General features: G+C 38.7%; 1 protein-coding gene across 1 annotated transcript in view; it reads right to left on the reverse strand.

Annotated features, from left to right (window-relative positions):
* Positions 1 to 26,798, reverse strand: part of COG5 (component of oligomeric golgi complex 5) — a 296,023-nt gene that overhangs the window by 54,908 nt on the left and 214,317 nt on the right. The window contains exons 11-14 of the mRNA XM_034766634.1: positions 19,058 to 19,139; positions 16,186 to 16,390; positions 14,524 to 14,685; positions 12,742 to 12,841 (exon numbers count right to left, since the gene is read on the reverse strand). Of these exons, the coding sequence (XP_034622525.1) occupies positions 12,742 to 12,841; positions 14,524 to 14,685; positions 16,186 to 16,390; positions 19,058 to 19,139 (549 nt within the window). The remainder of the gene's footprint in view (positions 1 to 12,741; positions 12,842 to 14,523; positions 14,686 to 16,185; positions 16,391 to 19,057; positions 19,140 to 26,798) is intronic.

Here is a 26,798-nt window from a genome sequence, read left to right on the forward strand (position 1 = left end):
CCTTACTTAATTGGCCTCTCAGAGTTGGTAAGACAACTCCCACCTGTTCATGCTCTCTGTATGTGTGTATATATATCTCCTCAATATATGTTCCATTCTATATGCATCCGAAGAAGTGGGCTGTAGTCCACGAAAGCTTATGCTCTAATAAATTTGTTAGTCTCTAAGGTGCCACAAGTACTCCTGTTCTTTTTGCGGATACAGACTAACACGGCTGCTACTCTGAAACCAATATTCTAAGATATGGAGAACAGAACAAATCTCAGGTTTCTCCTAACAGTGTAAAAACTACAGTATAAGAAGTTTCTACTTCACCACATAGGATTCTCTTGTAGAAGGTCTGGATTCCCTAAGAAATGTTTTTACCCTTTCTACTGACTCAGAGCTTGGCTACACTTGCAAGTTAGAGTGCACTAAAGCTGCCCAGTGCGCTCTAACTCACTCCCCATCCACACTGGCAAGGCACGTAGAGAGCTCTGACTCCATGGCTATAGCGCTCCTGGCACTCCACCTTGGCAAGAGGAATAATGTCTGATGCGTCTTGGCTGAGATGCCCCAGCATCAGTGTGAACGAGGTGTTGTATTACTGCGCTCTGATTGACCTCTGGAAACGTCCCATAATGCCCTTATATCAAGTGGCCACTCTTGTAATTGTTTTTAACTTGGCTGTAGGAATGCGGATATGCCCTTTCAAAGCTCCGTTTCTGACAGCCGGCATGCTTATCTGCTCCGAGACAAAGCAAACATTACTTAGGAATGTTGCTTGCTGTCAGTGTGAGAGAGAGAGAGGCGGTGGGGAGGGCGGTCTGAACTTACAAGACAGCATGTAGACACACTCTCAGTACCCCAAAAACCCACTCTCTCTCCCCCCACATACACACAACACACTTCCTGTCACACTCCACCCCACCCCCCACATTTGAAAAGCACGTTGCAGCCACTTGAATGCTGGGATAGCTGCCCATAATGCACTGCTCCCAATGCTGCTGTCAGTGCCACAAATGTGGCCAAGCCAGTGCACTTGCAGCTGTCAGTGTGGACAGACTGCAGTGCTTTCCCTACTGCACTCTCTGAAGGCTGGTTTAACTCAAAGCGCTCTACATCTGCAAGTATAGCCAAGCCCTCAGAAACTTCAAGATACTGATAGGGAATCTAGCCCTCCTTTTGAGATGAGAGATCTGAAAATAATGGAAGAAAATTGATTTCTTGTACATGGCTAATGGATCTGAATACCGCACTGGCAAGAGTCACACTGGACCATTTAAAATCACCTGAGCTTTTTCTCAATTTATCTTAACATCTTTAGGACTGGAGGAAATGAAAGGAAGGCAGATAGCAGCCTTCCTCTAATGGAAAAAGAAAACATTCCTCTCTAACTCCAGTTGTTTGCTTGCCCTGGAACAAAACTTCTTGGACAAGATATTCAGTAGTATCTAGTGGTTTTGGGTGCCCAAATGGTGAGACACATTGAAGAGACTCTGATTTTCATAAGATGTTTGGCACCCACCCTCTGAAAGTCAGCACCTTTAAGATATCTTGAAAAAAACAGGCACCCAAAAACTGAGGCACTCAAATTCACTAGTCACAATTGAAAATCTTGGCTCTTGCATTTGGTGTTTTGCCAGTCTGAGGTTTGCCCCATTGAACAAAAACAGAGAAAGCTATGGAGGAGTTCAGAGACAATTTGTGTTGATCCTGATACTTTTGACTAAAGCCATCTAATGAATTCTTCATACCTGCCAAATTAATCACTGAAGGATGAGTCCTGTTGTGATACACTATTCCCACAGGTGAATTTCCTCCAGCCTGCTTCTACTGGTTTCCTACACACTGGACTATTTAGAACCAAACTCCACAAGGCAGAGGAAGTGCGGAGACCCTCTACATAGCTGCTCAATCCATCCCACCGAGGGCTATAAGACACAGAGAGCCTTTAAGCAGGACCAACAGAGTGGGGTGAATTCCACCAACACATAAAAAGCATAAGCAATTTATTTAATTACCATCTGTCTTTTTAAATGACTACTGATTCAGTCCATGCATTAATTCAATTTATAGTACTTCAATTACCATTTTTAAACTGAATAAGCAAATAAGCTTTACATTGTTAAGCTCTAACTTGCTATCTGGTGAGAGCTATTCCAAAATAATGAAAACTCCAAAGCCTCTGAAATAAAGTGATATACATTTAATCAAATGTACTTATTTAAATTCAGTGTGAATCATAGAGTTTAACTTGATATGAAACCAATCAAACCACATAATATGAAAAGCTATAAGCACTGTGTAATCATGCTGTTTTTCTACCTGTTAGCAAAACCACATGCTAGATTTAAAGTACAATTTTTAGTCCACTTTACCAGCAAGATAAAATACAGTACATAGTACTCCAAGATGTTTAATGCCTAGTTAAACGTTTTCTGTATTTTAGCCAAGAGCCTCAAAAAATATTCCACATTTCTTATGTGAATCACGATCCAGCTAGCAAAGGAAAACATGAAGGAAATATATGAATATTTATCTCCTAATCTTTCTTTCTAAATCATTGCAAATTCAAATGAAAAACATACAAAATGTGAGTAAAGTTTTCAAAAGCACCTAAAGTTACTTAGGAGCACAAAACCTTGGGCTCTGAAATCACTTATCACATAGACACTTTTGAAAATGTTACCCAGTATGACTAATTACTCTTTCCTAATGGACCTCTGATTACTTCCAATTTAGGCCCATTGCTATCTTTAGCTTTTACTATTTTGCTAAATTAATAATCTTTACGACATTATTTTTAGTGTTAAATAGCTTGCCTGCGCATGATATTTGAGCCTGCATTATTTAATCCTTTTAATGTGACAAATATTGAATTCATGTTTGTGTGTTTTACCATTTAAATAGCATAGATGCATGTTTTTCAATGACAGTCATGTCTTCCAATACTTATAATAGACATTATGGACTCTAAAAAAATTATATCTCAGACAAAAGTCGGGGGTGAGGGGAGAATAGTGCCTCATGGTACCGTTGGCTTGTGGCACAATCATTGACCAGTTGAAGCCTCCCCATAAATGTCACTTTTATTATTGTTTTTGACTGTTTGCAAGCTCATTAAATTTCATTCTACATTCCAACAGTTCACAATATTCGACAGTGAGACAAGAGGACTCGATACATTTGCCTGGAACTGTCAGACAAATCTCATTGTTGGAAGATGTCCTGAATAATGATTCATCCTTAAACTGAAAAAGCACGATTCCATTCAATTCAATACCACACAATACAAGACATGGTTTAACTTTCATAAGACCACATAATAAAAGTGACAACCAGAAATTTATCTTATGTCATTATGTTAAGGGTCTAGCAATATTTCCATTACAAATAAAGTCTTTGATGGGCTCATAAATTTGCTCCAGCAAAAGGACCATTCTAAAACCAATAATTTTTCTGACACCATGGATCTTCACTTTTTGTGCAGAAAGATATTACCTTACATCATTATTGCATTGCCTAAATGTACCTTTGCTTAAACTTATGAATAAGTACTGATAGCTTAAACTGGTTATCAGCACAAACATGGATTCTGTAAATGCTCCACACCTCAACTGAACTATGAAGAAGTAATGAATAAGCCTTGCAAGTATCATCACATTCTGATGACACCTAGGAAACCACAGCACTTTTTATACAGGATCAAACTTATCTGCTCCCACCTGAATCAACAGAAAAACATTCCAGATACAAAAAAATGGCCAATGTCTTAATAGAACAACCTATGCACATACACTGAAATCTTACAGACTACCCTAGGGGTACTTAAAGGTAATTATTATAGGCCTATTTCAAGCCACATCTGTATTCTAGGAAGTCAGGAAATCAGCACAGTACACGCAAATGTGTAAAAGATAAAATCATCATAAAACAGTAAGTGAACTGAAATACATCCAATAGTTCAAAATTTTAAAGGAACCTCCACCTACAGTTTCACAACTGGAAACGGGCACAAAAGGAACAATTGAATAGTTATGTGTCCATTACATCATTAGCACTCACAAATTTGTTCCCACAAATGTTTGTTAATGTAAAATTCCAGGTGCAAAATCAGAGACCATTTTTAAAAACACAGATGCAATGTTTATGCAAAGTTGATGTTCTAGTAACCTCTGTAACTGCATCAAGATGTCAATAACCCAGGGTATAGAGGGCCTTACCAAACCCTTTGCTTTTGTTTAGACTTGTGGTTGAATGAGACTGGTGTGGACTGATCATCTGGCACAAGGAGGCCTCTGAACCCTCTGCCACCTATGAAAGGGTACTCTAGGCTGTCCCCAAACACCCCAATGCATATAAGAGGTTTGGTGATAGGCCAAGGATGTGTTCTGAGATCCACAGCTGCAGTGTCTCTAAAACCCCAATAAAAAGGCTGTGAAGCTGATGGGCTGAATGAGCAAGAACTCTTTTGCCAATACAAGCTGCATCTCCACTAGAGGTATTTGCTGGCATAGCTATACTGGTAAACCCTTGTTAGTGTGGACAAGGCCTTAGACTTTTTTTCATTTCCCACAGAAGAAAATGGAATTGTGGTCCCCCTACAACAACATTTTTCAGTTTCACTAGTCTTGTTAGTTTTTTTTTCTCTCTCTCTCTCAAACTGTTTGACAGAAAAGGGGGAAGTAACAGGGAGTATCTATTAAGCTAGACACTTTCGGCCCTATATCTTCCTAAACAGCAAAATCCTGACTGAACTCAGAGTTAAGGGTTCAAAAAAGCTCTTATTTCCATGAATTTACAAATACCGTTTTCTAAGAAACTACATAACTGAATAGTCTGAAAGTCAATCACTTGCACCAGGGTGTTTTTTATTCTCAACATTTTCTTTTTAAAATCACACTTTCCTTTTACATTTTTGCTCTCCTTAATAATCTTAGTGGCTGAGCCACAATCTTCCATTACAAACTCTGGGTCAGTCACGGTTCTTTCATCATTGTAGATTCTGTATGAATACTTCTTGCATTCTGGGCTGTGAACAAAATAATCCACTGCACATATTTACCTCTTCATTCCCTTGATTCAACATGTCACACACTTTTTCCTATACAAATGACACTGTGAAATTCCATTTAAAGATGGTGTTGCTTTCTCGGTTCAGAGTTTAAGCTGAAGTAATTGTTATTTTTGCATTCCACATTGGCTTTTTAGCATTTTCTTCCCTCAATCTCTTCTATGAAATGATATTTACACAATAAGTAAAAGCAGTGATCATTCTAGATTACGTTTAAAAAATTTAAACAAAAAGGAATAACAGAAGCCATTTTATTGGCCCTCACCCTCCCTGGAAGATAAATGAAGCCATAATTACCAAAGAATCAGAACTTTCTAAACTACATTAACTAGAGGCATATGCCACACCTTGTGACTACCAACTATTTGACTCAAGATAAACTGAAAAAATACTCAAGACTGAGATGAAGAATAAGATGCTAATTATCACAAAAGTTTCTGACGATGGATGGGTGGATATGCAGGAAGGTGGCTTCTACATTGATGCTCAGTAACTACTTTCTGGTTTTTTGACCATACTTTGAGACAAGATCAGCTTTTTTGCAGTAAATTTAAAAGACGAGACGATATTTTCTGGAGATGTATAAAAATGTCCATATCCTCCTCAAGCTTAAAGGAAGAAAATAATTTGTTACGACCAGTTCTGAATGCTGGCCAGTAGGTCAAAGACATTTAAGAACAAGGTGTTAATGCTGCATACCTGTTAAAAATGGGAAATTGAAAACAAATCGCTGTTACTAGCAGCAAGGGCTTAATCAGTTGCAACAGTATTAAAGACCACATTTGAATCCACTTAGTAAAACCACCACAATGTGTTTCTTAAACTGGCAATCTTATTGGCAGCCTCAGTAAGGAGACCAGTGACAGAATGACTTTGAGACAAGATATACTCCTCACTCCAAGAGCTGGTCTCTCTGGAGCAATATTGAAGTGCAATGGCAGGAAAATACACTGAGTCATACCTGTTCTGTGGGTAAATGAAGACTTCATTCAAGAACGGCAATAGTGAAATTGACTTTGAATTATATATTCTTGTTAATTTTAAAAAATGTATTTGGTGTTGAGATACTACAGTGATGGACACTCTAAAAATACCTTAAATGATAGACTGATAGCTGAGGAATATCTGTCCATCTGGATATTAAACTCACTAAATATAGGACATTAAATTAAAGGAGGCATTAGGGTGCACTAGCATCCAATGCTACGTCAATCGTATTGGCATAAAAATGTGTTGGATTAAGGAAACCAATGTAACAGACTTACTATTCAAGGTACCCATGCTATCAATCCAACAAGATTTTGAGTTGCCAAGTACTCATCAACACCCCAGAGTGTATAACCTGTGCTCTGTCCTGGGACTCAACTATGCAATGGTGTTAGATATGTTGGTTGAAAACTGTGACTCAGTCACTTATGGCTGACATGGGCTACAGAAGGAAAGTTACATGTAGGGAGCATACCTCTGAAATATCCCTCATTTTGAGTGATGTTGCTTTTAGTTCCCATATTATATATGTTCCACAGAAACTTGGCATCTCCCTTACATTTACCATTTACACCAGAAATAAAGAACTACTAAACTGAGGTTACAGAAAGAATTTTGTACTGAAGGATGGAATCCCGCAGCATTTTAGCTTTCCCACATGAATAATTTGTTTGTACCCCTCATTCTGGGCCTTTCTTTGACACATATTGTGTCCCACATTTGGGCATTGGCTATGATAGCAAGTGAAGTCCTGAAGCAAGTGAAGCAGTCACAAGGTTTTATTGCTTCACAGATTCTTAACTAACAGAGTTAAAAGACATGCACTAACATCAGAGCAACAGCACAGAACAGTTTTATTGCACAGCCTTGCCATAGACAAGACAGACACATTTTGCCAATCCTTTAAGTGAGATGCATAAGAGAAATTAGATCCTGCAGAAGTTGATAGCATAATTCTCTCCACCTGCCAAGAAAATCAAGTGGGTGAGTTGATTTTTACAACTCTGCCTCTGCATATTATTTTATTTGTTTGTTCATTGGTCAAAAGACAGCAGGCCAATTTGTACCTGACAGTTAAGTCTTGTGCAGGGGGAAGGCAGCAAGCCAGAGCCTCCATAACATTGACAGCAAGATAGAAGGGGTAGCAGTGGGATTCTGATTTGAATTAATACCAGTGTCTGACAGGTTGATTGTGACTTTGGTGGGGGAGAGGGGAATTGAAAGAGGTCCCTGGGTTCAAAAAGCATGAGAACCACATCTTCTCTAGGCAACTGAATTTTTATGCTCACAGTACAACACATTTTATCTATGTGCAATGGGTGGGTGTGTTAGTGTATTTTAATCCACCCACATGCACAGCTGAACAGAAATAGCACCGAAGTAAAAGAACATACAGTACTTACATTACCACTCACACACTGTGAACTAACTGAAATCATCACTCAAAATGAAGAAAGAATGGGGGGGAAAAAAATCTATAAATACTCTAGGCAACAATCCTGCACTGGGGAAGGGGATAGACAAGATAACCCAACAGGTCTTTTCAATCTAATTTCTATAAAAATCTTTGGCTCTTAGGATTTACTTTTCTGCATTATCTAACATGTATACTGACAACGGTATGAATTTAGACCAGGGTTTCCCAAACGTACAAAGCTTTTGTCCTTTTCAGGGACAAATATTTCACTACCCTCTCTCCCCAAGACCTCTAGTTCTAACCATGAACACAAGAAACATGTCTAACTGCAATCAGACCAAAACACATAATTATGTTACCAAAAAGGAACTTTAATTATAAAGGAATTGCAACATTTTAAATACATTCAAAATTCAGTGCAGTAGATAAGCAGACTTGTTGGTGAAAATTGTGCCCCGGGAGGTCGAACTGAGGAAATACACTTCTGCTTCACTTTCAATCAACAGGTGATTGTGACACTTTCATTTTTTCACAACCAGCAAAAGAGAAACCTGACTTTCAAATAGGGTGACCAGATGTCCCAATTTCATAGGGACTGTCCCGATTTTTGGATCTTTTCCTTATATAGACTTCTATTACCCCTCACCCCTTGTCCAGATTTTTCACATTTGCTGTCTGGTCACCCTACTTGCAGAGAGTTAAGGACAAAGTGGGATGAGAACTTTCAAGGCTTCTGCTCCTAAAGCTGGGTTTTCCTCTTCCTTCAGAGAAAGCCAAAAGCTAAGTTCCTGGCTAGAGAAAGTCATGGCAGGGACATGTCGCTGGAGAGGCCTGTCACTGTGTCTTAGAAAAGTGCAGTTATTGCTGCCAACTCTACAGCATCTTATGAAGAGGTTGGTGAGTCACCTCTTTCCCTTCTGTGGGTCTGCAAGAAGTAATTCCATAGGTGGTTCTGAAATTCCCTGTGATACAGATTTATGAGTCCCTGATGGTTGCTAACCAGCTCCTCAGTTCCTTGAAGTCTAAAACAACACGAAATGACTAAAAGTTTCCTCTTTGTGCTCAGGAAATACAACTACCAGATTTTCTGATTAACTTTCCTACTCTATTGTGCACAAACAGAAAATTCCTATTTCCAGCTCTGGAGAGAAGAGTTCAGATCATTTTAGTACCCAATAATGTCAGCCAGGCTGACTAAGTGTGCCGCCCAACATGAATTATATCAAAAGGTATTAACAAGTGAAGATGGATGATCACTGTGGAAATCTGTACTTCTGCTCTTAATTCAGAGTCAATTAATTAATCTGTACTTCTGCTCTTAATTCATGTGAGACATCTCACAAGGAATTGCTCGTGAAGGAAACCCATGTCAACACAGAACAATGCAAAGAGTCAAGAATTTAGTGAAGTTCACTCCTTTAATTGCTTCATGAAGGACCCGATAGAGCACTGGTGCCCCACCTTTTTACACAGGAGGGCCACACAAATCTAAGCACAACATTGTGTGGGCCAAACAGATTCTACATATTTTAATAAGATTTAAAGTCACCTGAATTGATTTAAATTTTAAGTTCAGCTTGTTTCGTATGCATTTAGCTAAGTTGTTTCTATGTACAATATTGTCTGTTTACACGTGTGTAAACTAAAATGATATAAACATGACAACAAAATGCTAATGAACTGGCCGTTAGTATACTGTGTTGAAGCAGGTCACAGGCCTTATGAAATGCTCTGGTGGTGGTGGGCTGTGTACAGCCCACGGGCCTTAGGTTGGACACCCCCTTGACAGAGAGTAAGAGAAGCCAGCATGGCCTCTATAAAGAAAAAATCATGCCTTTTTAATCTAATAGCAAGCCAATGTAATAGTTAATAAAGGCAAACCAGTTGACAACTTATTTAGTCTTTCAAAAAGTCTTTTCCAAAGTCCTTCACAAGAGGCTATTAAGGAAATTAAGTAGCCATCTGGTGTCATGGATTAGAAATTGGCTATAAAACAGAAAACTAAGCGCAAGACTAAAAGGGTCAATTTTCAACATGGCAAAAGGGTAACACTGGGAGTGCAAAGGTTCTATACTAGATTCATGCTAGGTACTGTTTCATATATTAATGATCTGGAAAAGAGTGATCAGCAGACAAAAATTTTTAGGTAATCAAAATTAGATACAGCTACTATTACTAATAAAAGAACGGTTAGGAACTTCAGAGAGACGGTTAATGGGCAACACAATGGCAGATGAAATGCAGTGTTGACAAATGCACCAAAATCTGAATTAGCTACATGCATTGCTGGTTTCTAAACTAAATGTACAAACTCAGAGCATCAATGAGAGACAGGGTGACCCAATTTTATAGAGAGAGTCCGGATATTCAGGGTTTTGTCTTATATAAGTGCCTATTAACCCCCACCCCTATCCCGATTTTTCACATTTGCTAGTGAGAGAGAAGCTTAATTAAAAAACTCTGTTCAGTGAGCAGCAGTTGTGTTAAAAAAAGCAAACAAAACATCAGAACATATAGAGCATGGACAGAGAAACATTACACCTTCACCAGGAATATGATATTCAGTTCTGGCCACCTACTTTCTCTCATATCTATAACAACATAAAATTAAGTCAAAATTGAAACAAAATGTTATGATCAATCCAAAACATTCTTTTTCCTGAATTTTCTTTTGAAGAATGTTGACATTTTTGGGGTTTGTTTCAATTGGGAATGAAACCATATTTCAAAATCCTTTATAAAACAGAATTTCCACCGTTCACACAGCTCTAGTTCTAATGCACCTTTGCAAAAGAGCAAATTTTCAATAGAACCATCAGAGAAACACTTCACACACACTAGAAGCTGTGCAGCACCTCAGATAACTCATCAAGTTGAAATGCTAAGTAGTCACTTTTCTTGGGTTTGGAAATCTGTTGCTTTCAGACATTCTCAGCCATAATTCTAGCATGAAGTGAATCAGTGTTATTTGACAGAGGCACTATTTGCCATTTGGTAGCTGCTTCAGGTCCTAGAAGTTTTGATAATATGAATATTGAGTAGGCAAAAATAAGATTTTTCTGTAGTTGTATAGTATACAATTTACAGTATTGCATGGTTTGTAGAAATACTAGAAAATAGGCCCGACGGACATAAGTATTCTCTCACATTGCCAGTCTGAGTAAATCAGATCTCTTGATTTTTCAAGGTTTCCAGTTTGTTCCCCTAAAACTCCTCGGATTTATCTTCCCATGATGAATGCTCGGTTGCAAGATATAGCAACAAAGTTGAAGGCTTCATGCTCTCTCACCTAGCACTTCAGAACACAGTCTGGTTTCAAACTAATTGATGCAAAGCCACATATTAGCATACTTTTGCATTTTCTTTTTTTCCCCCTCTGAGTTGTCTTTGGAACAACATGCTGCTTTACTAGGCACAAAATGATCCATTTTCTGAATAACTCAGTCAGAAATGAGCTCCAACGAAGACTGGGCGGCGTGAAATATTGTCAGGGGAGGCACAGTGCCCGTTTGCAGCTGACATGTCTGGTGTCCAGATCAGTGATGTGGGCATAGGTATTTTGTGTTGTACATAGAATCATAGAATATTAGGGTTGGAAGAGAACTCAGGAGGTCATCTAGTCCAATCCCCTGCTCAAATCAGGACCAACCCCAACTGTATCAGTAAGTGATATTGTTAATATGGCGTGTGCTGTATTGTAACAGTTAAATCCAGGCACACATACATACCCTGTTTCCCCGAAAATAAGACAGTGTCTTATATTAATTTTTGCTCCCAAAGATGCGCTAGGTCTTATTTTCAGGGGATGTCTTATTTTTCAGAAATGAAAAATGCCTTATTATCGGTGGATGCCTTATTATCGGGGAGGTCTTATTATCGGGGGGATGCCTTATATTACAACGAGAGGCAAAACTGTAAGTAGGCCTTATTTTCGGAGGATGTCTTATTTTCGGGGAAACAGGGTAGGTACAAGTTTGCTGTTTTATTTGCAGAGGCTATAGCAACCTACTTCTTGCACTAATATGCACTGACAATCTAGCTGGAGTTATAAAATCAGAACACAGTGGCTTTAAAGGGAGGCCCCATTACAGGGCTTTATGTTGTGTATCAATTTAAAAAATCATTTAAGTGTATTAATTATTTTCAAAATGTTAGATTTTCTGCATGACCTGCCATGGACCTCTCCCCTACCATGCCTCTTCACTCTCCTTGAGGTTGCCCAGCCCACACTTTGGGAAACCCTGATGTAAAGCATTCAGTAGAAATTGTCACTTGGCAACCAAAATATTTACCAATGCTTTTCAATTTTTTACAGCCCATTCAAGTACAGTACATGCCTGAAGGTAAACAGAACCCCAATAGCAGAGCTATTTTATAGTAAATTGCTGTGTAACAGTATCAGCAGGCATCCACTACCAAGTTTCTATCACTGAATGAACATTATAGTGCAGTACTTGAATTTCAGTGAAATCTGATCCTGCCTTCAGAACTACAGCTGTTTAAGAAAATACCTCATTAACACATGTAAATAACCAAAACAGCCACTTACATTGTGTATAAAAGTTTTCCTATTGCAGGAAGAAGGTTTTTTTAAAATTTAAACTGATGTTCGCAACAAAAGTATGAAAACACGGACCTCAGAAATCATGGGGAAATTGTACATATATTTAAAAAGGCAAAATGGTTCCTATTACAGTTCCAATCACTCTACTTCCAAATGTTGGTTTCTTGCTGCTCTACTGTTCTGTTCAATTTCATGCTAGGTAGCCGTGCGTGGCAGACGGTCAGGAATGTGTGACATGACAATGAACAAGCTCAAAACTGAGCACCATTTAAATACACATATGTGAAAAATATGCCCGACTTTGATCCAAATAAGGGTCCCAAACTGAAATCTTTATTTGCATGTACTAGGATTTGAATATAACAAATAAGAGGTATTATATAACAGACAGACCATCAAGCGTTAGTAGCTATTACACTAAATTTTAATTATTTTAATTCCGCTGCAAAACAACTAAAATCCTGAAATTTCAGTTTATAGTCAACAGGGCAAGTTCTGCTTTGACTTACATACACACAAATCCCACTGCAGTCAATGGGTCTCCATGGGTGTACCCAAGAGCAGAATTTAACTCAAAATGCATTCAATACAATGGAAAGTGTATTCAATAGTTTTATGTACTAGGATTCCGGTGCTGTTATTTTAATAAATCTGTGACAAAAAGAAAACATCATATCTTTAAAAACAACATTCTTTAGAAATTGAAAAATGACTTACAAGCTGCTCAGACTTTACACCATATAGTTGTATGGTCTTTGCCACATTTTTTGAAACAGCTAAACTGAGGTTTGGGTCCACAGCAGCCACATTTAGCTCACTAGAAACAAAGGTGATAGATATTAATTAAAACTAAATAGTCCAAATTGTAACAAATTAACTATTAATAACTAGTAACATGGCATGTCAACTTCGAGGAGAATAGTATATACAACCAAAATTCTATGAGGCACAATGGTTCAATTTACTGTTTAACAAATCTATTCAGGAATTTTATGAGCTCAGTGTATCACTTCCTATTCTGATGCTAAGAAAGAACTCACAGTGAGTAAACATGGTACTGCAGCGTGTATGCTAAAATGATATTATTCCCCTTGGGTTCAAAGTATTGACTTCAATGCATTGCTTGGCAAGCAGAATTTGGTAGAGGCAAGCACAGAGTCATTCACCGATGAGACTAGGGAGTAAACTATGCAGAGATTCCAAGGTGCTTTGTTTGTCACAACTAATAGGCTTTATTGTAAGCACAATATGCAGTACAAGGGACCCCAAAATAGATGGAAGGCAACAAACTGAAGAAAACAACAAGAAATTATGGTCCAAATCACTCCCTGGGGAATCCCTGTCAGGAGGATGAGCGCTAACTCCTCAGCACTATTTCCCTCACGTTCCCAGAACCCCACAGACATCCATCTGCTAGGGCTCCATCTACAAGGCGCTCTGCAGAAATTTGGGGGCAAGAATAGAGATAGCTATCCAAGCAGCATTATCCTCCTATGGGTCATGCTGCCAGAGGTAATCCTCCAAGCGCTGAGGGAGATGTGAGGATTCACAGAATTGGGAAGCCTCACCCTTAGAGAACTTCACAGGGCCCTAAACTTCACTAGCTAGACAACTCAGTTTTCCTGCCCTTTGTGAAGTTCCCCTACTTCCTCTGCAAGATGGGGCATCAGGGCCCATAAATATGTGCAGTACAGTCCAAACCAGCAATACCGAGTCAGGGAGCCGCAAGTGGCTCTTTGCAGCACATTATATTAAAACACTGTGTGGTTTACTGTGGCTCTTTTGGGTAATGTTGATTGCTAATTTGGCTCCTGAACCACTGAAGTCTGAGTATGACTGGTCCAAACCCTAAAATGAGATGAGAACCTGTAATTCCCACTGAAGTCAACAAGAGCAGTAAGAGTTCAACATTTTTCACAATATTAACACATCCAGTAAATTACATAGAATGCTATCTATTCATGCTAGTGTTTGGACCAGTCCTTGCTAAATAGACTAAAACACTGAAATCAGGGATTAATGAAAATGTTCCATTTGTGATTTAAACATTTCAGTTTACTTTTTCTAACTGGGATATTCCTCTTCATCTACTATTCTTGTCATTTCATTCTTTATGCAACAGATTGTTTTAATCGGAGATTTAATTTATAGCCAAGCAAATATCATCTTCCCTTTGATACATTCAGAATAATGTAGTTGTAACACATTTACACTAGATTTAAAATGTCTCTTTTTTACTGCATTTTAAGCACAATCATGTGAATAACATTACTTATGTGCATGCTTGCAGAGAGCAGACCCCATATGAATATTTCAGAATTACTCCTGCACAACAAAATTCAAAAGTTGAACCCTGATTTAATTTCAGTGCTAATAACTTCTATAATTAAAGGGGAATCAAACATTTACTGTTAATGAAGCTTCATTTCCAAAATTTTAATGTAGAAAATAAAAAGACATGGTGCAGATTACATGTTGCAATATATTACAACCACTTACCTTGCTATAGTTTTAATGATGCTGTCAAGTTCATCAGTGGAAGGAGGATTCCGACCCCCAGGGGGAAATACAAGGTTGATGGGGTCAAAGAGTCGAGATAATGACTTTGACAAATAAGCAGCTTCATAAGGTTGCAATGAGTCTTTCAAGGCTTTTTCTGAACTGTGGGCATAAAACAGCATTATCATTTTCTAAAGTTGAAATATATAGTAGCAAGTTGAGGCTGGGACTCCTCTGGAGCTTATAAACTCTGCAGGAGCCAGAACTATATGTACTGCCAGGAGTTATTTTTTCCATTGAAGTAAATAACTGTTCAGTTAGCCTCCCTACATAGCCTCCCTGTGCACTAGCTCCCCCTGAGGCCTGTTGTATGAAACAACTTTGATGTACCTAAATCACGTTATTCTTGAGATATACAACATTAGGAAAGTGTTCCAAAAGTGGGATCAGAGCCTTTGTTTGACATCACATATCTCATAACAGATGGCCTGAGCCCCACCCAGAATATGCTAAAAAATTCTCCTCTCACATGGAGCTACCTGTATAAAACACCAGGGAGAAACGACCATTTTTGTGCTGGCTTCAATATTAAATTTTAAAACTACATTTAATATACTTCCATCATTACAATTCCTGTTAGTGAAAATGATTCAATAGTAGCTACTATGTAAACTCTACCAGGGGAATTATGTCTTTTATACTTAGGAACGATAGGATAAATGTGTAGGGTGGGATTTTCAAAAGGGTTTAGCACTGACTTTTCTTGCTTTCACTGAAGCCAATGGCAAAACTCCCATTGACTTCAATCGGAGTATAGTTATGCCCATGCACAGCACTTTTAAAAATCTTATCCGACATATTTATCCTTTTGCTCATAAGTCATAATAGATTTATTCACCAGTGTCAAACCTAATCTTCTCCATATTTAACAGGAAAATCATGTACATTCTAGAATATAAAACAGATATGGTGAGAATCATTAGGAACTGAGTATCTGCCACTCTGTAGTGATTGTGGTACCACAAAATACAGGAAGACACTACAGTAATTGCATTTGCACCAGATAGGCAAATGGTGACTTTTAATAATTCCTATTTGCTGTCTACAGCTATACACAGATGTAAAGACAAAACTAGCTACAAAGTACTGACACAGATCAAAAACATGAACCTTAATGTGTCTTCATTTTATTTAAAACACACACACACACACACACACACACACACACACATATATATACACACACCATTTGATAGAAAGACTGCTGAAAAAGCCCTTAAAATTCTAGCTCTCCTGCAGGAGATTTCCTGCTTTGTGAAGCTGAAAAACCCTGAGTTCTTGTCTAAAAAAACTCCCTTGTTGCAGGATGGGTGCCGGCAAAGTGCATTAGAGGAGTGTGATTGGTAAAATGCTCTAACGTGTTGCACTTTAACTGCCCCAAGTAGACTCTGCTGGCGCACTCTGAAAGGTGCCTAGTTTATGTGCACAGGCACCTTTTAAAGTATGCCAGCAGGGTCTACATGGGACAGTTAGAGCATAACACGTTAGAAACTTTACATATCACAGCCCTCCAGTGTGTTTTGCTGCACCATGCAGACAAGCCCTATGGCTCTAGGATTGTATAGTTATCTCGTCGGATATAGCAGTTTGTGCTAAACATACTCATAATCCTGTTTCTTTTGCATGAAAATGTCATGTGTATCTTCTTCCATCTGTTGCAGTTCAGCAAAGAGATCTGTATTTCCACTTGCATTAAAATTTCTTTGAATATTTTGACTGTATTGTTGTAGGCGCTTCCACAAGTCATTATAAAGTCTCAGTAATTTAGGGTATTCTCCTTCAAAAGCTTGCTTCAAAAACACAGAAGCTGTAAAACAAAACAATAAACAGCATTCATTATGATCTTCCAAACTAGCCTCTTTGATAAAAATAAATAACATGGATCTTAGCACTTAAATTGGTACATTCCTATACAATAAAACTGAAGTATTACTATATCTACAATTAATATCACTATCACAGTATATGCAAGTGACAAATATAAAAGTGTCTAAAACACTGTAATGCATCCCTCCACAATCTGAACCTTGAACATAAAAACCTTGCCTTGTACAATAACCATCCCAGCTTTGTTATACGGCATTTCATGACCAAATTATTATTTTATTACTGTTACTATTTATCAAGTGCAACAGTATGCTAGGTTGTATATATCTAAAGCATTTTTCAATGATAGTTTTGCAATGGAAAAAATCTATACTTTTGTTTCATTTTCAAGGCACATATTTAAAGCGACACAGATAACTTGAAGTAGGCCCAAATCTTTAACAAACCTTAAAGTTATTGTTACAATCTGGTGGGAGAAGCTCTTCAGATTTAAATATCTGAAGTGTTCTGCTTTTACACATGCTACTTTTTTTTAAAGAAGATTAAAAAACAACTGCACGTTTGTCAAATAAAGAATGATAACACGAGCTGTGTTATTTTCAGCCCTGGAAATCATGCCACAAAAAGTGGAAAGTGAAACAAATTTAGAACGGTTTAAAAAAAGGTTGATGATATCTGTGCTCTGACACCACCTGACTTTAGGGATTCCACCATCATGTTTTAGATGAGTAGAAAATTGGCCCTTTAATATGGTGGCCTTCAGGGTCTGAACATATGCTTCAGTTCATCCATTCGCACCTTTACACTTCACCATCTGAACCATTCTTTTTACTCATATACATTTTTCATTTTAACCACTGTAAGGTCCATATTTTTTATTTCCATAGTAATTGGATATTTCATTGTGGTGAGCTGATGTCTGTAATAATTTTTCCCCACAGCACAAAAATAGGTGCTGGACTGTTATTCTTTTATTGTTTATACTTTGTCACACATTTATTTTCTTCTCTACGCCTAATGGCCCAGTCTTGCTCTCACTGACGCAAACATGAGTTTTATAATTTATGTCAGTGGGATCAAGATCTAGCCCCTACTCTACACATACAAAAGTAAAAAAACATAGCTGACTATTACAAGTTACTAAACATCTCCTATCCCTGGGGGCAGAAGTCAAGAAATTTGTTTGGCCTTGGTTTCCCCTAAAAAGGTATGGGCTTTTTGCTGTCCCATTTTATTTCACATGCTGCTTTAAAAGCCATTCTTCTTTTTAAAAACACTTTGGTGAAAAGTGCTTCTGCCTTTAGTTTAAAAAAAATATTCAAGACTTTTGGAGTTCTTTGCACTTTTCAATGTTAAATATGCAGTTTTCTGTAAACAAAAATATGTAAAAAAACCAAAATGACTACATATTGCATGCATCATTGCCTGAAAACTCACATATACTGAAAAAAACAGAACAGCATTTGCAGCATAAACATCCTGCTTTCACCAAACTTTTATTTAAAAATAACTAACGAGTGTAAGTAGCAAAACAGTGGTGTTTTGATTAATAACTGTGTTCTAAATTGCTGACAGGATAGAAAAGTTACCTCAATGTTGAAATAAAAATTGTGCCTCTTGCTGTCACGGTTTTACAGTCTTAGGCCCTATCCTGCAAACACTTATGCACATGCTTAAGTTTAAGCACATGAGACTCCTATATTTGCTGGATCATATGAACCTAGGTAACTGTGTTAAAGGTAACATATAAGACAATCTATAAAACAAAACAGTTTTTAATATAGTTGAATACATTTCCTTCAGGAATCACCAAGTTACTTAGCAACTCCTGAACAGAAACCAAGCAGCTACTTCCTCAAATTAATAATACTGCTATAGAACATCGTAGGCCCAATTTTTTAAAGGGATATCATAACGACTGAGCCCACAGAGATAAGCATATGCATGTTGCACCTCATTCGTATGTACAGTACCAAGATTGGGGATTTTCAAACTTCACATGAGTGTAAAGGGTATTTTTGTGACTGCATCCCAAGTACTTAACTTTGACAATTCAGCCAGTTGCATGTTGCACTGTTATTTACTGGCAACAATGTTTATGACTCTTCCTTGATTTAGCATGATATTTGTACAGCATATTTTGCATGTGTATTCAGAATACCTCACCAAGAATTACAAAAAAGCTCAGCTTTGCTTTAGGTACATAATGCAAGTGGCCAGATTTTCAAGATTGCTCAGCATCCAAGAGCACAATAATAAAATAATTGCTCTTTTAATTAGGTTAATGTTTATGGTTTTGGCTGACCTATTCACTTTTGGCCTCTGGAATTATAATCTGTTATTCCACAAATTTCCCCCCTTCACCATGCCATTGCCAAAAAAAGGATATTTTTATATTGGATGAGGAATGTTAAATAAAGCAAAGTACATATCTTCCTAAATGCACAATAAAAGTCTGGGGAAAAGTGTGATGATCATAAATACATCTATCCTCAGTTATGAAAATATATGTATGAAGAGTAACAGGAGAAACCACAGCTGCAGATCTGATAGCTGGAAATTACAAGCAAAGGTTTATTGAATTGACATATTTTCAAACTAACTCTAGAAGACATCACAAATCACACATGTTAAATACAACACTTACAGTCTGTTGCTATCTGAAATTGAGAGGAAAGAGTCTGAGTTACTGCAGTCCAAAATGTGTACAAAATATCTGACTGGCCTTCCTGGGCGGGGGGAAAAAAGAGAAGAAAAGTTCAAAATATGTCATAGGCATAAAAACTGCATATATTACGTCACAGTGCTTTTGCCAGAAAAAGATTCCCTGGCCATCCCAAGTGTTTTAATAAACTTCTACTTTGTATTTATTTTTTAGTACACAATATACAAAAAGCTGCAAAATATAAACATTATGGTCATCAGTAGGCAGGGGCTAACTAGTGTGAGCAAACAAAAATAAATGCAGCCCTCAAATGCAGCCTTTTCCCTGGGTTTTGGAGGTCTCCTCTCAATGCACTTCTTGCTGGTAATGGGTCTTCTAGGGACAGGGGCGAGGGAGGGCAAAAATAGTCCAGAACCTCCAGAACCTAATGGGAACGAGAGAGCTATTCCCCCTCTCTCCTTGTGAAGCAGAGATCTATCCATACTAAAGCTTCTGAAGTATGATCACTCTGGTATAATTTCCAAGGGTTCCCATATGATAATTCAAACTAAGAGTTTGCAGTGAAACCTACAGTCCCCTCACCAGCAGGATTTGTTGCCAGGAGGGGATAGTGGTGTGCCCAGCTACTGCCAGCAAGGCAGACAAGAAGGAGGGGAAGCAGGCATCGGTTCTGAAGTGATCAATACCTGGAGCTTTGGTGCCAAAGTGTCAATACCAGGCGATACATGAAGCTCTGAATGAGCTGGTACTGGGACATGGTACCTGGTGCCTGAGTGGGTGCCAGAGGGACCCTTCTTGGGCCATCCTTGTCTATGTCAGAATGAGAGGATTTCTACATTTTAGAGCTAGAACCCGGCAAAGATGACCTGGAACTGAGGGGAATAGCACTCCTTTCATCCACTGATCCCAGGCGTTTTATCAGTCACAGAGGAGGATTTCTGAGAGATATGACCCTCAGAATTATGAGCGGAAGAACAGTCAGGAGCACTTTGTGAAGAAGACAATTCAGGATTTTCAGTCCCGACCATTCCAAAAAGGATCTCTCCAGCAAAGACAACTTCAAGTAAGCCTCTTTCACCTTGAGTGTTCTCTTGCAAATGGCATATCTCTCAGGAACATGCCTTTTCCCAAATACCTGGTGTGCCCCATATTAAGGGGCAATACAGCCTCACAAGGAAGACAGCATTTAAAACCTGGGGTTCTTTATTCTCCCATAAAGGCTTGACCCAGTATCAGAAAAGTCTCAGAGAAAAAACATTTTTAAGGAAAAAATGAAACACTATGAAAGAAGTGATGAGTGAAGACTAAGGGTATGGTTACATTACATCTTATTTTGGCATAACTTATGTCGCTCGGGGAGATATATAAATTACAACCTGGAGTGACGGAAGTTACACTGACATAAGCATCGTTGTGGAAAGCACTAGGTCAGTGGAAGAGCTTCCCCTGCCAACACACCTTCTGCCACTCGCGGGGGCTGGAGTAGGTAAGCTGACTGGAGAGCTCTCTCCTGTTGGCTTAGAGTGGCTACATTAGAGAGCTCACAGCGGCAAAGTTGCATCGGTGCAGCTGTGCCACTGTAAACTCTCTAGTGTAGTTGTGCCCTAAATAAGTAACTATCTACAGGTATTCACAACTATTTACACACAAAAAGGAAATCATACAGTGAGTGAGAAGCTTGGACAGTCCGTAAGGGCTTGTTTGCACTTGACAGTTAATTTGGATTAAGGCAGGGTCTGAATTTAAAGCCAGCTATTCCTAAATAGCTCCATGTAGAGAGAAGCCCTGAGTTCCACTTCGCAGGCACAGGCCGTAAAAAGGAACTGAAGGGTGGATGGGTGACTCCATCCTTTATGACTTTGGTGGGAGGCACGAGGACACTATGGATATGTCTACACAACCAAGAAAAACCCAGGGCTGGCCCGTGTCAGCCGACTCAGGCTCACGGGGCTCTGGATACAGAGCTGTTTCGTTGCTGTATAGACTACTGAGCTTGGACTGGAGCTGAGATCTGCGACCCTCCTACCTTGCGGGGTCATAAAGTCCAGGCTCCAGCCCAAGCCCAGAAGTCTATACAGCAATGAAATAGCTCTGCAGGCCAACCCCCATGAGCCCAAGTTGGCTGGCACGGGCCAGCCGTGGGTGTCTAGTTGCTGTGTAGGCATACCTTCAGGGCACATGCATGGCTCCAACAGATACTGCAGGCCAAAAGAATCTGAACTCCGCCAAGACTGTAATGCATATAGACAAGCATCTGAAGAAGCAGCTTAGAGTTGGGAACAAAATTATGTGACATTTTTTTGAAAAATGAACAATTATGCAACTGCATAATTTCATCATGCAAACACAAGGGGTGCTGATTTATTTATTGTACATAAACTGTTGTAACAATAAATAATACAACAATAGATAAAGATATCACATGCTGTACCTTGCAAACAATCTACAGTAACTGTATAATGGACAATTCTAAAAATCATCAAAAAGTCCCATTTACGTGTTTTTATAATAGAGTTAGACAGCAAAGGGCTACATAGTGGAGTTACCATAAGCCTTGAATAAGAGGCTATGCATAGTTGCACTTCTCCAGAATCAGACTCAGACATTCAAAATTCAGTTTCTGTTTCCTTTGCGCTCCAGGGGGCAGCGAGATGCTCCTGTCACATATGTGACACAGTTTACCAGCGTGGGAGAGGGATAGCTCAGTGGTTTGAGCATTGGCCTACTAAACCCAGGGTTGTGAGTTCAATCCTTGAAGGGGACCACTTAGGGATCTGGGGCAAAATCAGTACTTGGTCCTGCTAGTGAAGGCAGGGGGCTGGAATTAATGACCTTTCAGGGTTGCTTCCAGCTCTATGAGATAGGTATATCTCCATATATATGTATATTTTTTACCTGCTCCTCCATGCCAGCTCACCTGTGTTAGCCCATGCATAAGTGGGGTGGATTCCAGGGTCTACCCACTCCCAACCCATCTACTCGGGAGAGGGAGTAGCAGCTCTATAACGGTTGCTTCCTCCCCTCTGCACAGACTGGTGATGCAGGTAGCCCACAGAGAGGAATAAGGATGTGTCTTATTCATCCATGTTGCCCAGGGTGGGTCGGTAGTCAGCTCATAATTCAGCATTAAGAAAATAAATTCTTGAACAGATATTCCAATTCTCAGATATGGATATGACTATGTTTGGGAGCCTTCATTTGTTTTGTCTGTTCTGCTCAACAGGAAGGACTTTTATGTATATAAATTAAGCAACTTACTTGATACTTATGTTTGCATTTTTGTAAAATGTTTAGTCCCCTTTTCTCTAGCAAGCAAAGATGACCGTTAATATTAAGTAATAATTCAAAAGCTGTAATGTATAAAAATGTCTTTGGTGTGCTTTAATTTGGTACAAAAGTATAAATGTCAAACTATTTACTTCCTCGTTTCACAGTTTTATATTTACCGTATGCAAACTGCTTTAAAATAATGGTCTTTCACCACCACTGATACAGTAAATTAATTAGCTTTAAAATTCTCAATCCTAAATTGGAAAAAGATTGACAATGAAGTTTGTTAATTCAATTCTTAGTCTAAGTGAGTAAAAATTACTTTAAAATGACTTCTTTTTACCGCAGTGACCACCACATAGACTTATAGACTTTAAAGTCAGAAGGGACCATCATCATCTAGTCTGACCTCCTGTGTACTGCAGTCCACAGACCCTCACCCACCCACTCCTCAATAGACTCTTAATCTCTGGGTGAGTTACTGAAGTCCTCAAATCAGGATTTAAAGATTTTAAGTTACAGAAAATCCATCATTTATACTAGTTTAAACCTGCAAGCATGCCCCATGCTGTAGAGGAAGGATCTCTGCTAATCTGACGCGGGGAAAAATTCCTTCCTGACCCCAAATATGGCGATCAGTTAGACCCTGAGCATGTGGGCAAGATCCACCAGCCAGACACTTGGGAAAGAATTCTATGTAGTAACTCAGAGCCTTCCACATCTAGTGTCCCATCACCAGCCATTGGAGATATTTTCTGCTAGCAGTCATAGATCAGCTAGATGCCGTTGTAGGCAATCTCATCATGCCATCCTCTCCATGCACTTATCAAGCTCAGTATCTTTTGTTGGCTTTCTCAGCTGAGGGGCCACGGATTGAGTGGGGTTGGAGAAAGACAAGCCAGTGCAATGTTAGAGGTAGTCCTACAAGATCCTATTGTCCGATTCAGCTTGGTAAATCCTAGGCTGAAATAACATTTTTAGATATAGATATAGATATTTTGGTGCAGTCATTTGCACAACAGCCAACAGTATACCAATCAGGCATAGAGCCACCAGTTTCCATTTCTTCCTGTTGTGTCCCTCTGCCTTACGCAGGGGATGTATGGTGCTCATGGAATGAATCACGGCTATGTAGCAAATGAGGTTTTTACCTAAGATACCAAAATTCAATGGCATCCTATTAAAAATATAGGAAGAGAAACTGAGGAAAAATCTACATAGAGAATCCAAAGGGCATAATACTGTGACCAAAATTTTACACTGATTTCACACCTACATTTAGAAAAAAAACAAAAATGTATGCCCACTATAGGACCATTTTAGAACACAAACCTAACTATGGAGTCACTACCAGGCTTCCAGAATACAGTAGAACCTCAGAGTTACGAACTGACTGGTCAACAACACACTTCCTTTGGAACCGAAAGTATGCAATCAGGCAGCAGAGACCAAAAAAAAAAAAAAAAAAAGCAAATATTGTACAGTACAGTGCTGTGTTAAATTTAAACTACTAAAAAAAATAAAGGGGAAGTTTTAAAAAAAAAAAAAGATGTGACAAGGTAAGGAAACTGTTTTTGTGCTTGTTTCATTTAAATTAAGATGACTAAAAGCAGCATTTTTCTTCTGCATAGTAAACTTCTAAAGCTGTTTTAACTTTTTGGGGAAAAAAACAATGTTTTGTTCAGAATGACGAATAACCTCCATTCCCAAGGTGTTCATAACTCTGAGGCTCTACTGTATAAGATATAGCGTATTACTAAATCCAACACTGAAATGAAATGAAATATAGCAACTGATTAAAAGTACATAGAGAACTATACAGCAGTTTATGGCACAAACTAGAGAACAGTGTATCCTACTCAAACTGCAGGGGGTATTGAAGTGGGCAGACTGTAGTTATCAAAACTGGTATCTGGACAAGACATCACAAATTCTCCAACTTGTGCAAGAAGTGCCACAAGATCTTCAATGACACAAGCATTCAGAAACCATTTAATTTCTGTTTTACCAAAAATCTACAATTCCTTTTCTTACAATATTGTTTTCTTACCTACTTGTTTGTGTCTTACTGCTTTTCTTTTTTAAATGAGTGAAATCAAAGGAAAAAAATTAAATTATTAATTCAGTAGCTTAGAAAAAGACTATATAATACAATTATTCAGGTAAGGAGTTAATGGACATGCAAATATTTTTCTAAAAATAAGTTTAAGAAACAATTTGTCTGAATGCATTTCATTCAGAATGCTGCATTTTTAATCAAAAGTTATTTTCTTTAAAAGAGTAACATACAGTTACAGATCACAGAGACAATTCATATGTATTATTTAAATAGATTATCATTTTTTAATCTTTTAGAAAGTAACCAACTCCACAAATTGGGCATGACTCAGAAGTGGGAAGGCTTTTTCTAGGTCAGCAAGAGAAAGACAACCCTGGGCCCCTTTAAGGATAGCCCCTTCCTGCCTTTTTTCATCCCCCCACTTGTGGGCAGTCAACTTCCTCATGCGTTGGGTTTGATGAGAGGGGCTCCTTGGCAGAACAAAAGTGTACAATTTAAGATTATTGGCTCCCATGCACCCTGCAGTTGGGAAGAACACCCCCACCCCCACTGCTCCTTGGTAACTGGCATTAAAAGTAGGATTGGGGTTTGGGGCCTTGCTGTGGTCATCATGCTAGTAGCCTTTTTGGACTGGGAAAGAATTTTTCCCTCACTGCCAGATTTGGCTTGGGGGTTGTATGGTTTTCTTCCTTCCTCTCAGCAGCCCAGGCCCCCAGAGGGTAGGTTAGGTTTTAAAATTTGTGTTGTTGCAAATTGGCAGGTGCCCAGAGCAGGTGCTTGTTCAATAGAGGGTCCGGTTCCCTGACAAACTAGAATTGAAGAGCAAACAGGAGAAGAGGTTACACTCCCAGAGCAGGCACTAGTTTAAATGTGGAATTTTCTTGAAAGTAGTATCCGAACAACCAAACACACACAACTTGCACAGGCCTCACTGCATCTGAGTCTCTCTGCAGCACATGCCAAACTCTCCTGCTGCTGCAACCACACTTGCTCCCCAGTGCTGTCCCTTTTGACCTCCTCAACAGATCTCCAATCCTTAAAGGGACAGAGCACTAATAACTATAACCTTGGCATTCCCTTCTGAGTGCTGCAAAGTCGTTTCCTAAAAGGGTGGGGAACTGGGTTGGAGCTTCTGTCTGACAGGGCAAGGAGATAATCCCTTTTCCTCAAACACTCAACCTTTGTACAGGGGGAAGGCAGTGGGGTCCCACCAATGGGACCAGGTTAAAGATGTGGAGAGGTGGGACTGAGGACAGCCCTCCTCCAGGTGGAATGGATTACAGAGGAGGGGCGACCTGCATGGGATAAGTTATTGCCAGAGTGTTTCCCAGATGTGTTACTTAATAAAGTTATGGCCTAGTTAAACTACACTCCTGGCAATGTGTCTTCCTACAGCATATGTCAACCTGAACATTGCCAGGCCTGAATTTTACATACCACTAAGCACACAGTTAAGGTTCTTTTTATAAGAGGAAAATAATAGTGCGTGGGAGCAGAGTGGTTCTGACCACATTAGCTATGGAAGACAGAGCTGTGGAAGGAGGAGATATGCAAATAGATCTTGGAGGGAAAATCCAAGCCAAAACTATAAAAAAACATTACTCAAGACACATACAGAATCAGCTTCATTAGATTACAAAGAACAACTTCTACAATGAAATGAACTGTCTACAGTGTATCATTATAGGTTTTCTAACATAAAATCCATTCCAGAACACAGATGTTAATATTTTTAATTAATTTATACACTGAAATTTAGAAACCAGGATTCCATTTCTTTCTTTGTTGAAAATTATACATGAGTGGAGAAAGTTAAACTACATACACCAGAAAAAAACCCTAATGCTTGCTTTGAAATCTAGTCACAGACAGATTAACATCTTGTGATACAATCGCTGTAGTAGAAGCAGCTGACAAGATGAGTAATGGACTGCATCCGATTATCTTCAGCTCTGTGGCAATCATTTTCCATCAGTTTCCTATCTCTTAACCAGCAAACCTGGAAGAAGGTCACCATTCTGTCAATTTCTTTTCTTTTCTTTGCCCCAATGAGTAGGTTTTAAAAATGCAGGGAACACATGAATCTCTGTAAATTAAGAGGTCTGATTACATTACCATTGGCTGGTGTACAACTGGCTTACATGAACACTGCATGATTTGTCAAATTCCTTAAGTAATATAGTCTCCAAGAAGTAAATCATTGCATTAATGCATATAATACAGTGCATTTCCCCTTTTCATGCAATCTATTCTTTTCTTTTTACAAAAAGAACTTTAACTGTATTTAATGGCATCTAAAATTCAGGGATAGTAATATTCAGGTCAACATACACCTCTACCCCAATATAACGCAACCCGATATAACATGAATTCGGATATAACGCAGTAAAGCAG

This window comes from Trachemys scripta, chromosome 1 (assembly GCF_013100865.1).
Source record: "Trachemys scripta elegans isolate TJP31775 chromosome 1, CAS_Tse_1.0, whole genome shotgun sequence".
Classification (NCBI taxonomy): Eukaryota; Metazoa; Chordata; order Testudines; family Emydidae; genus Trachemys; species Trachemys scripta.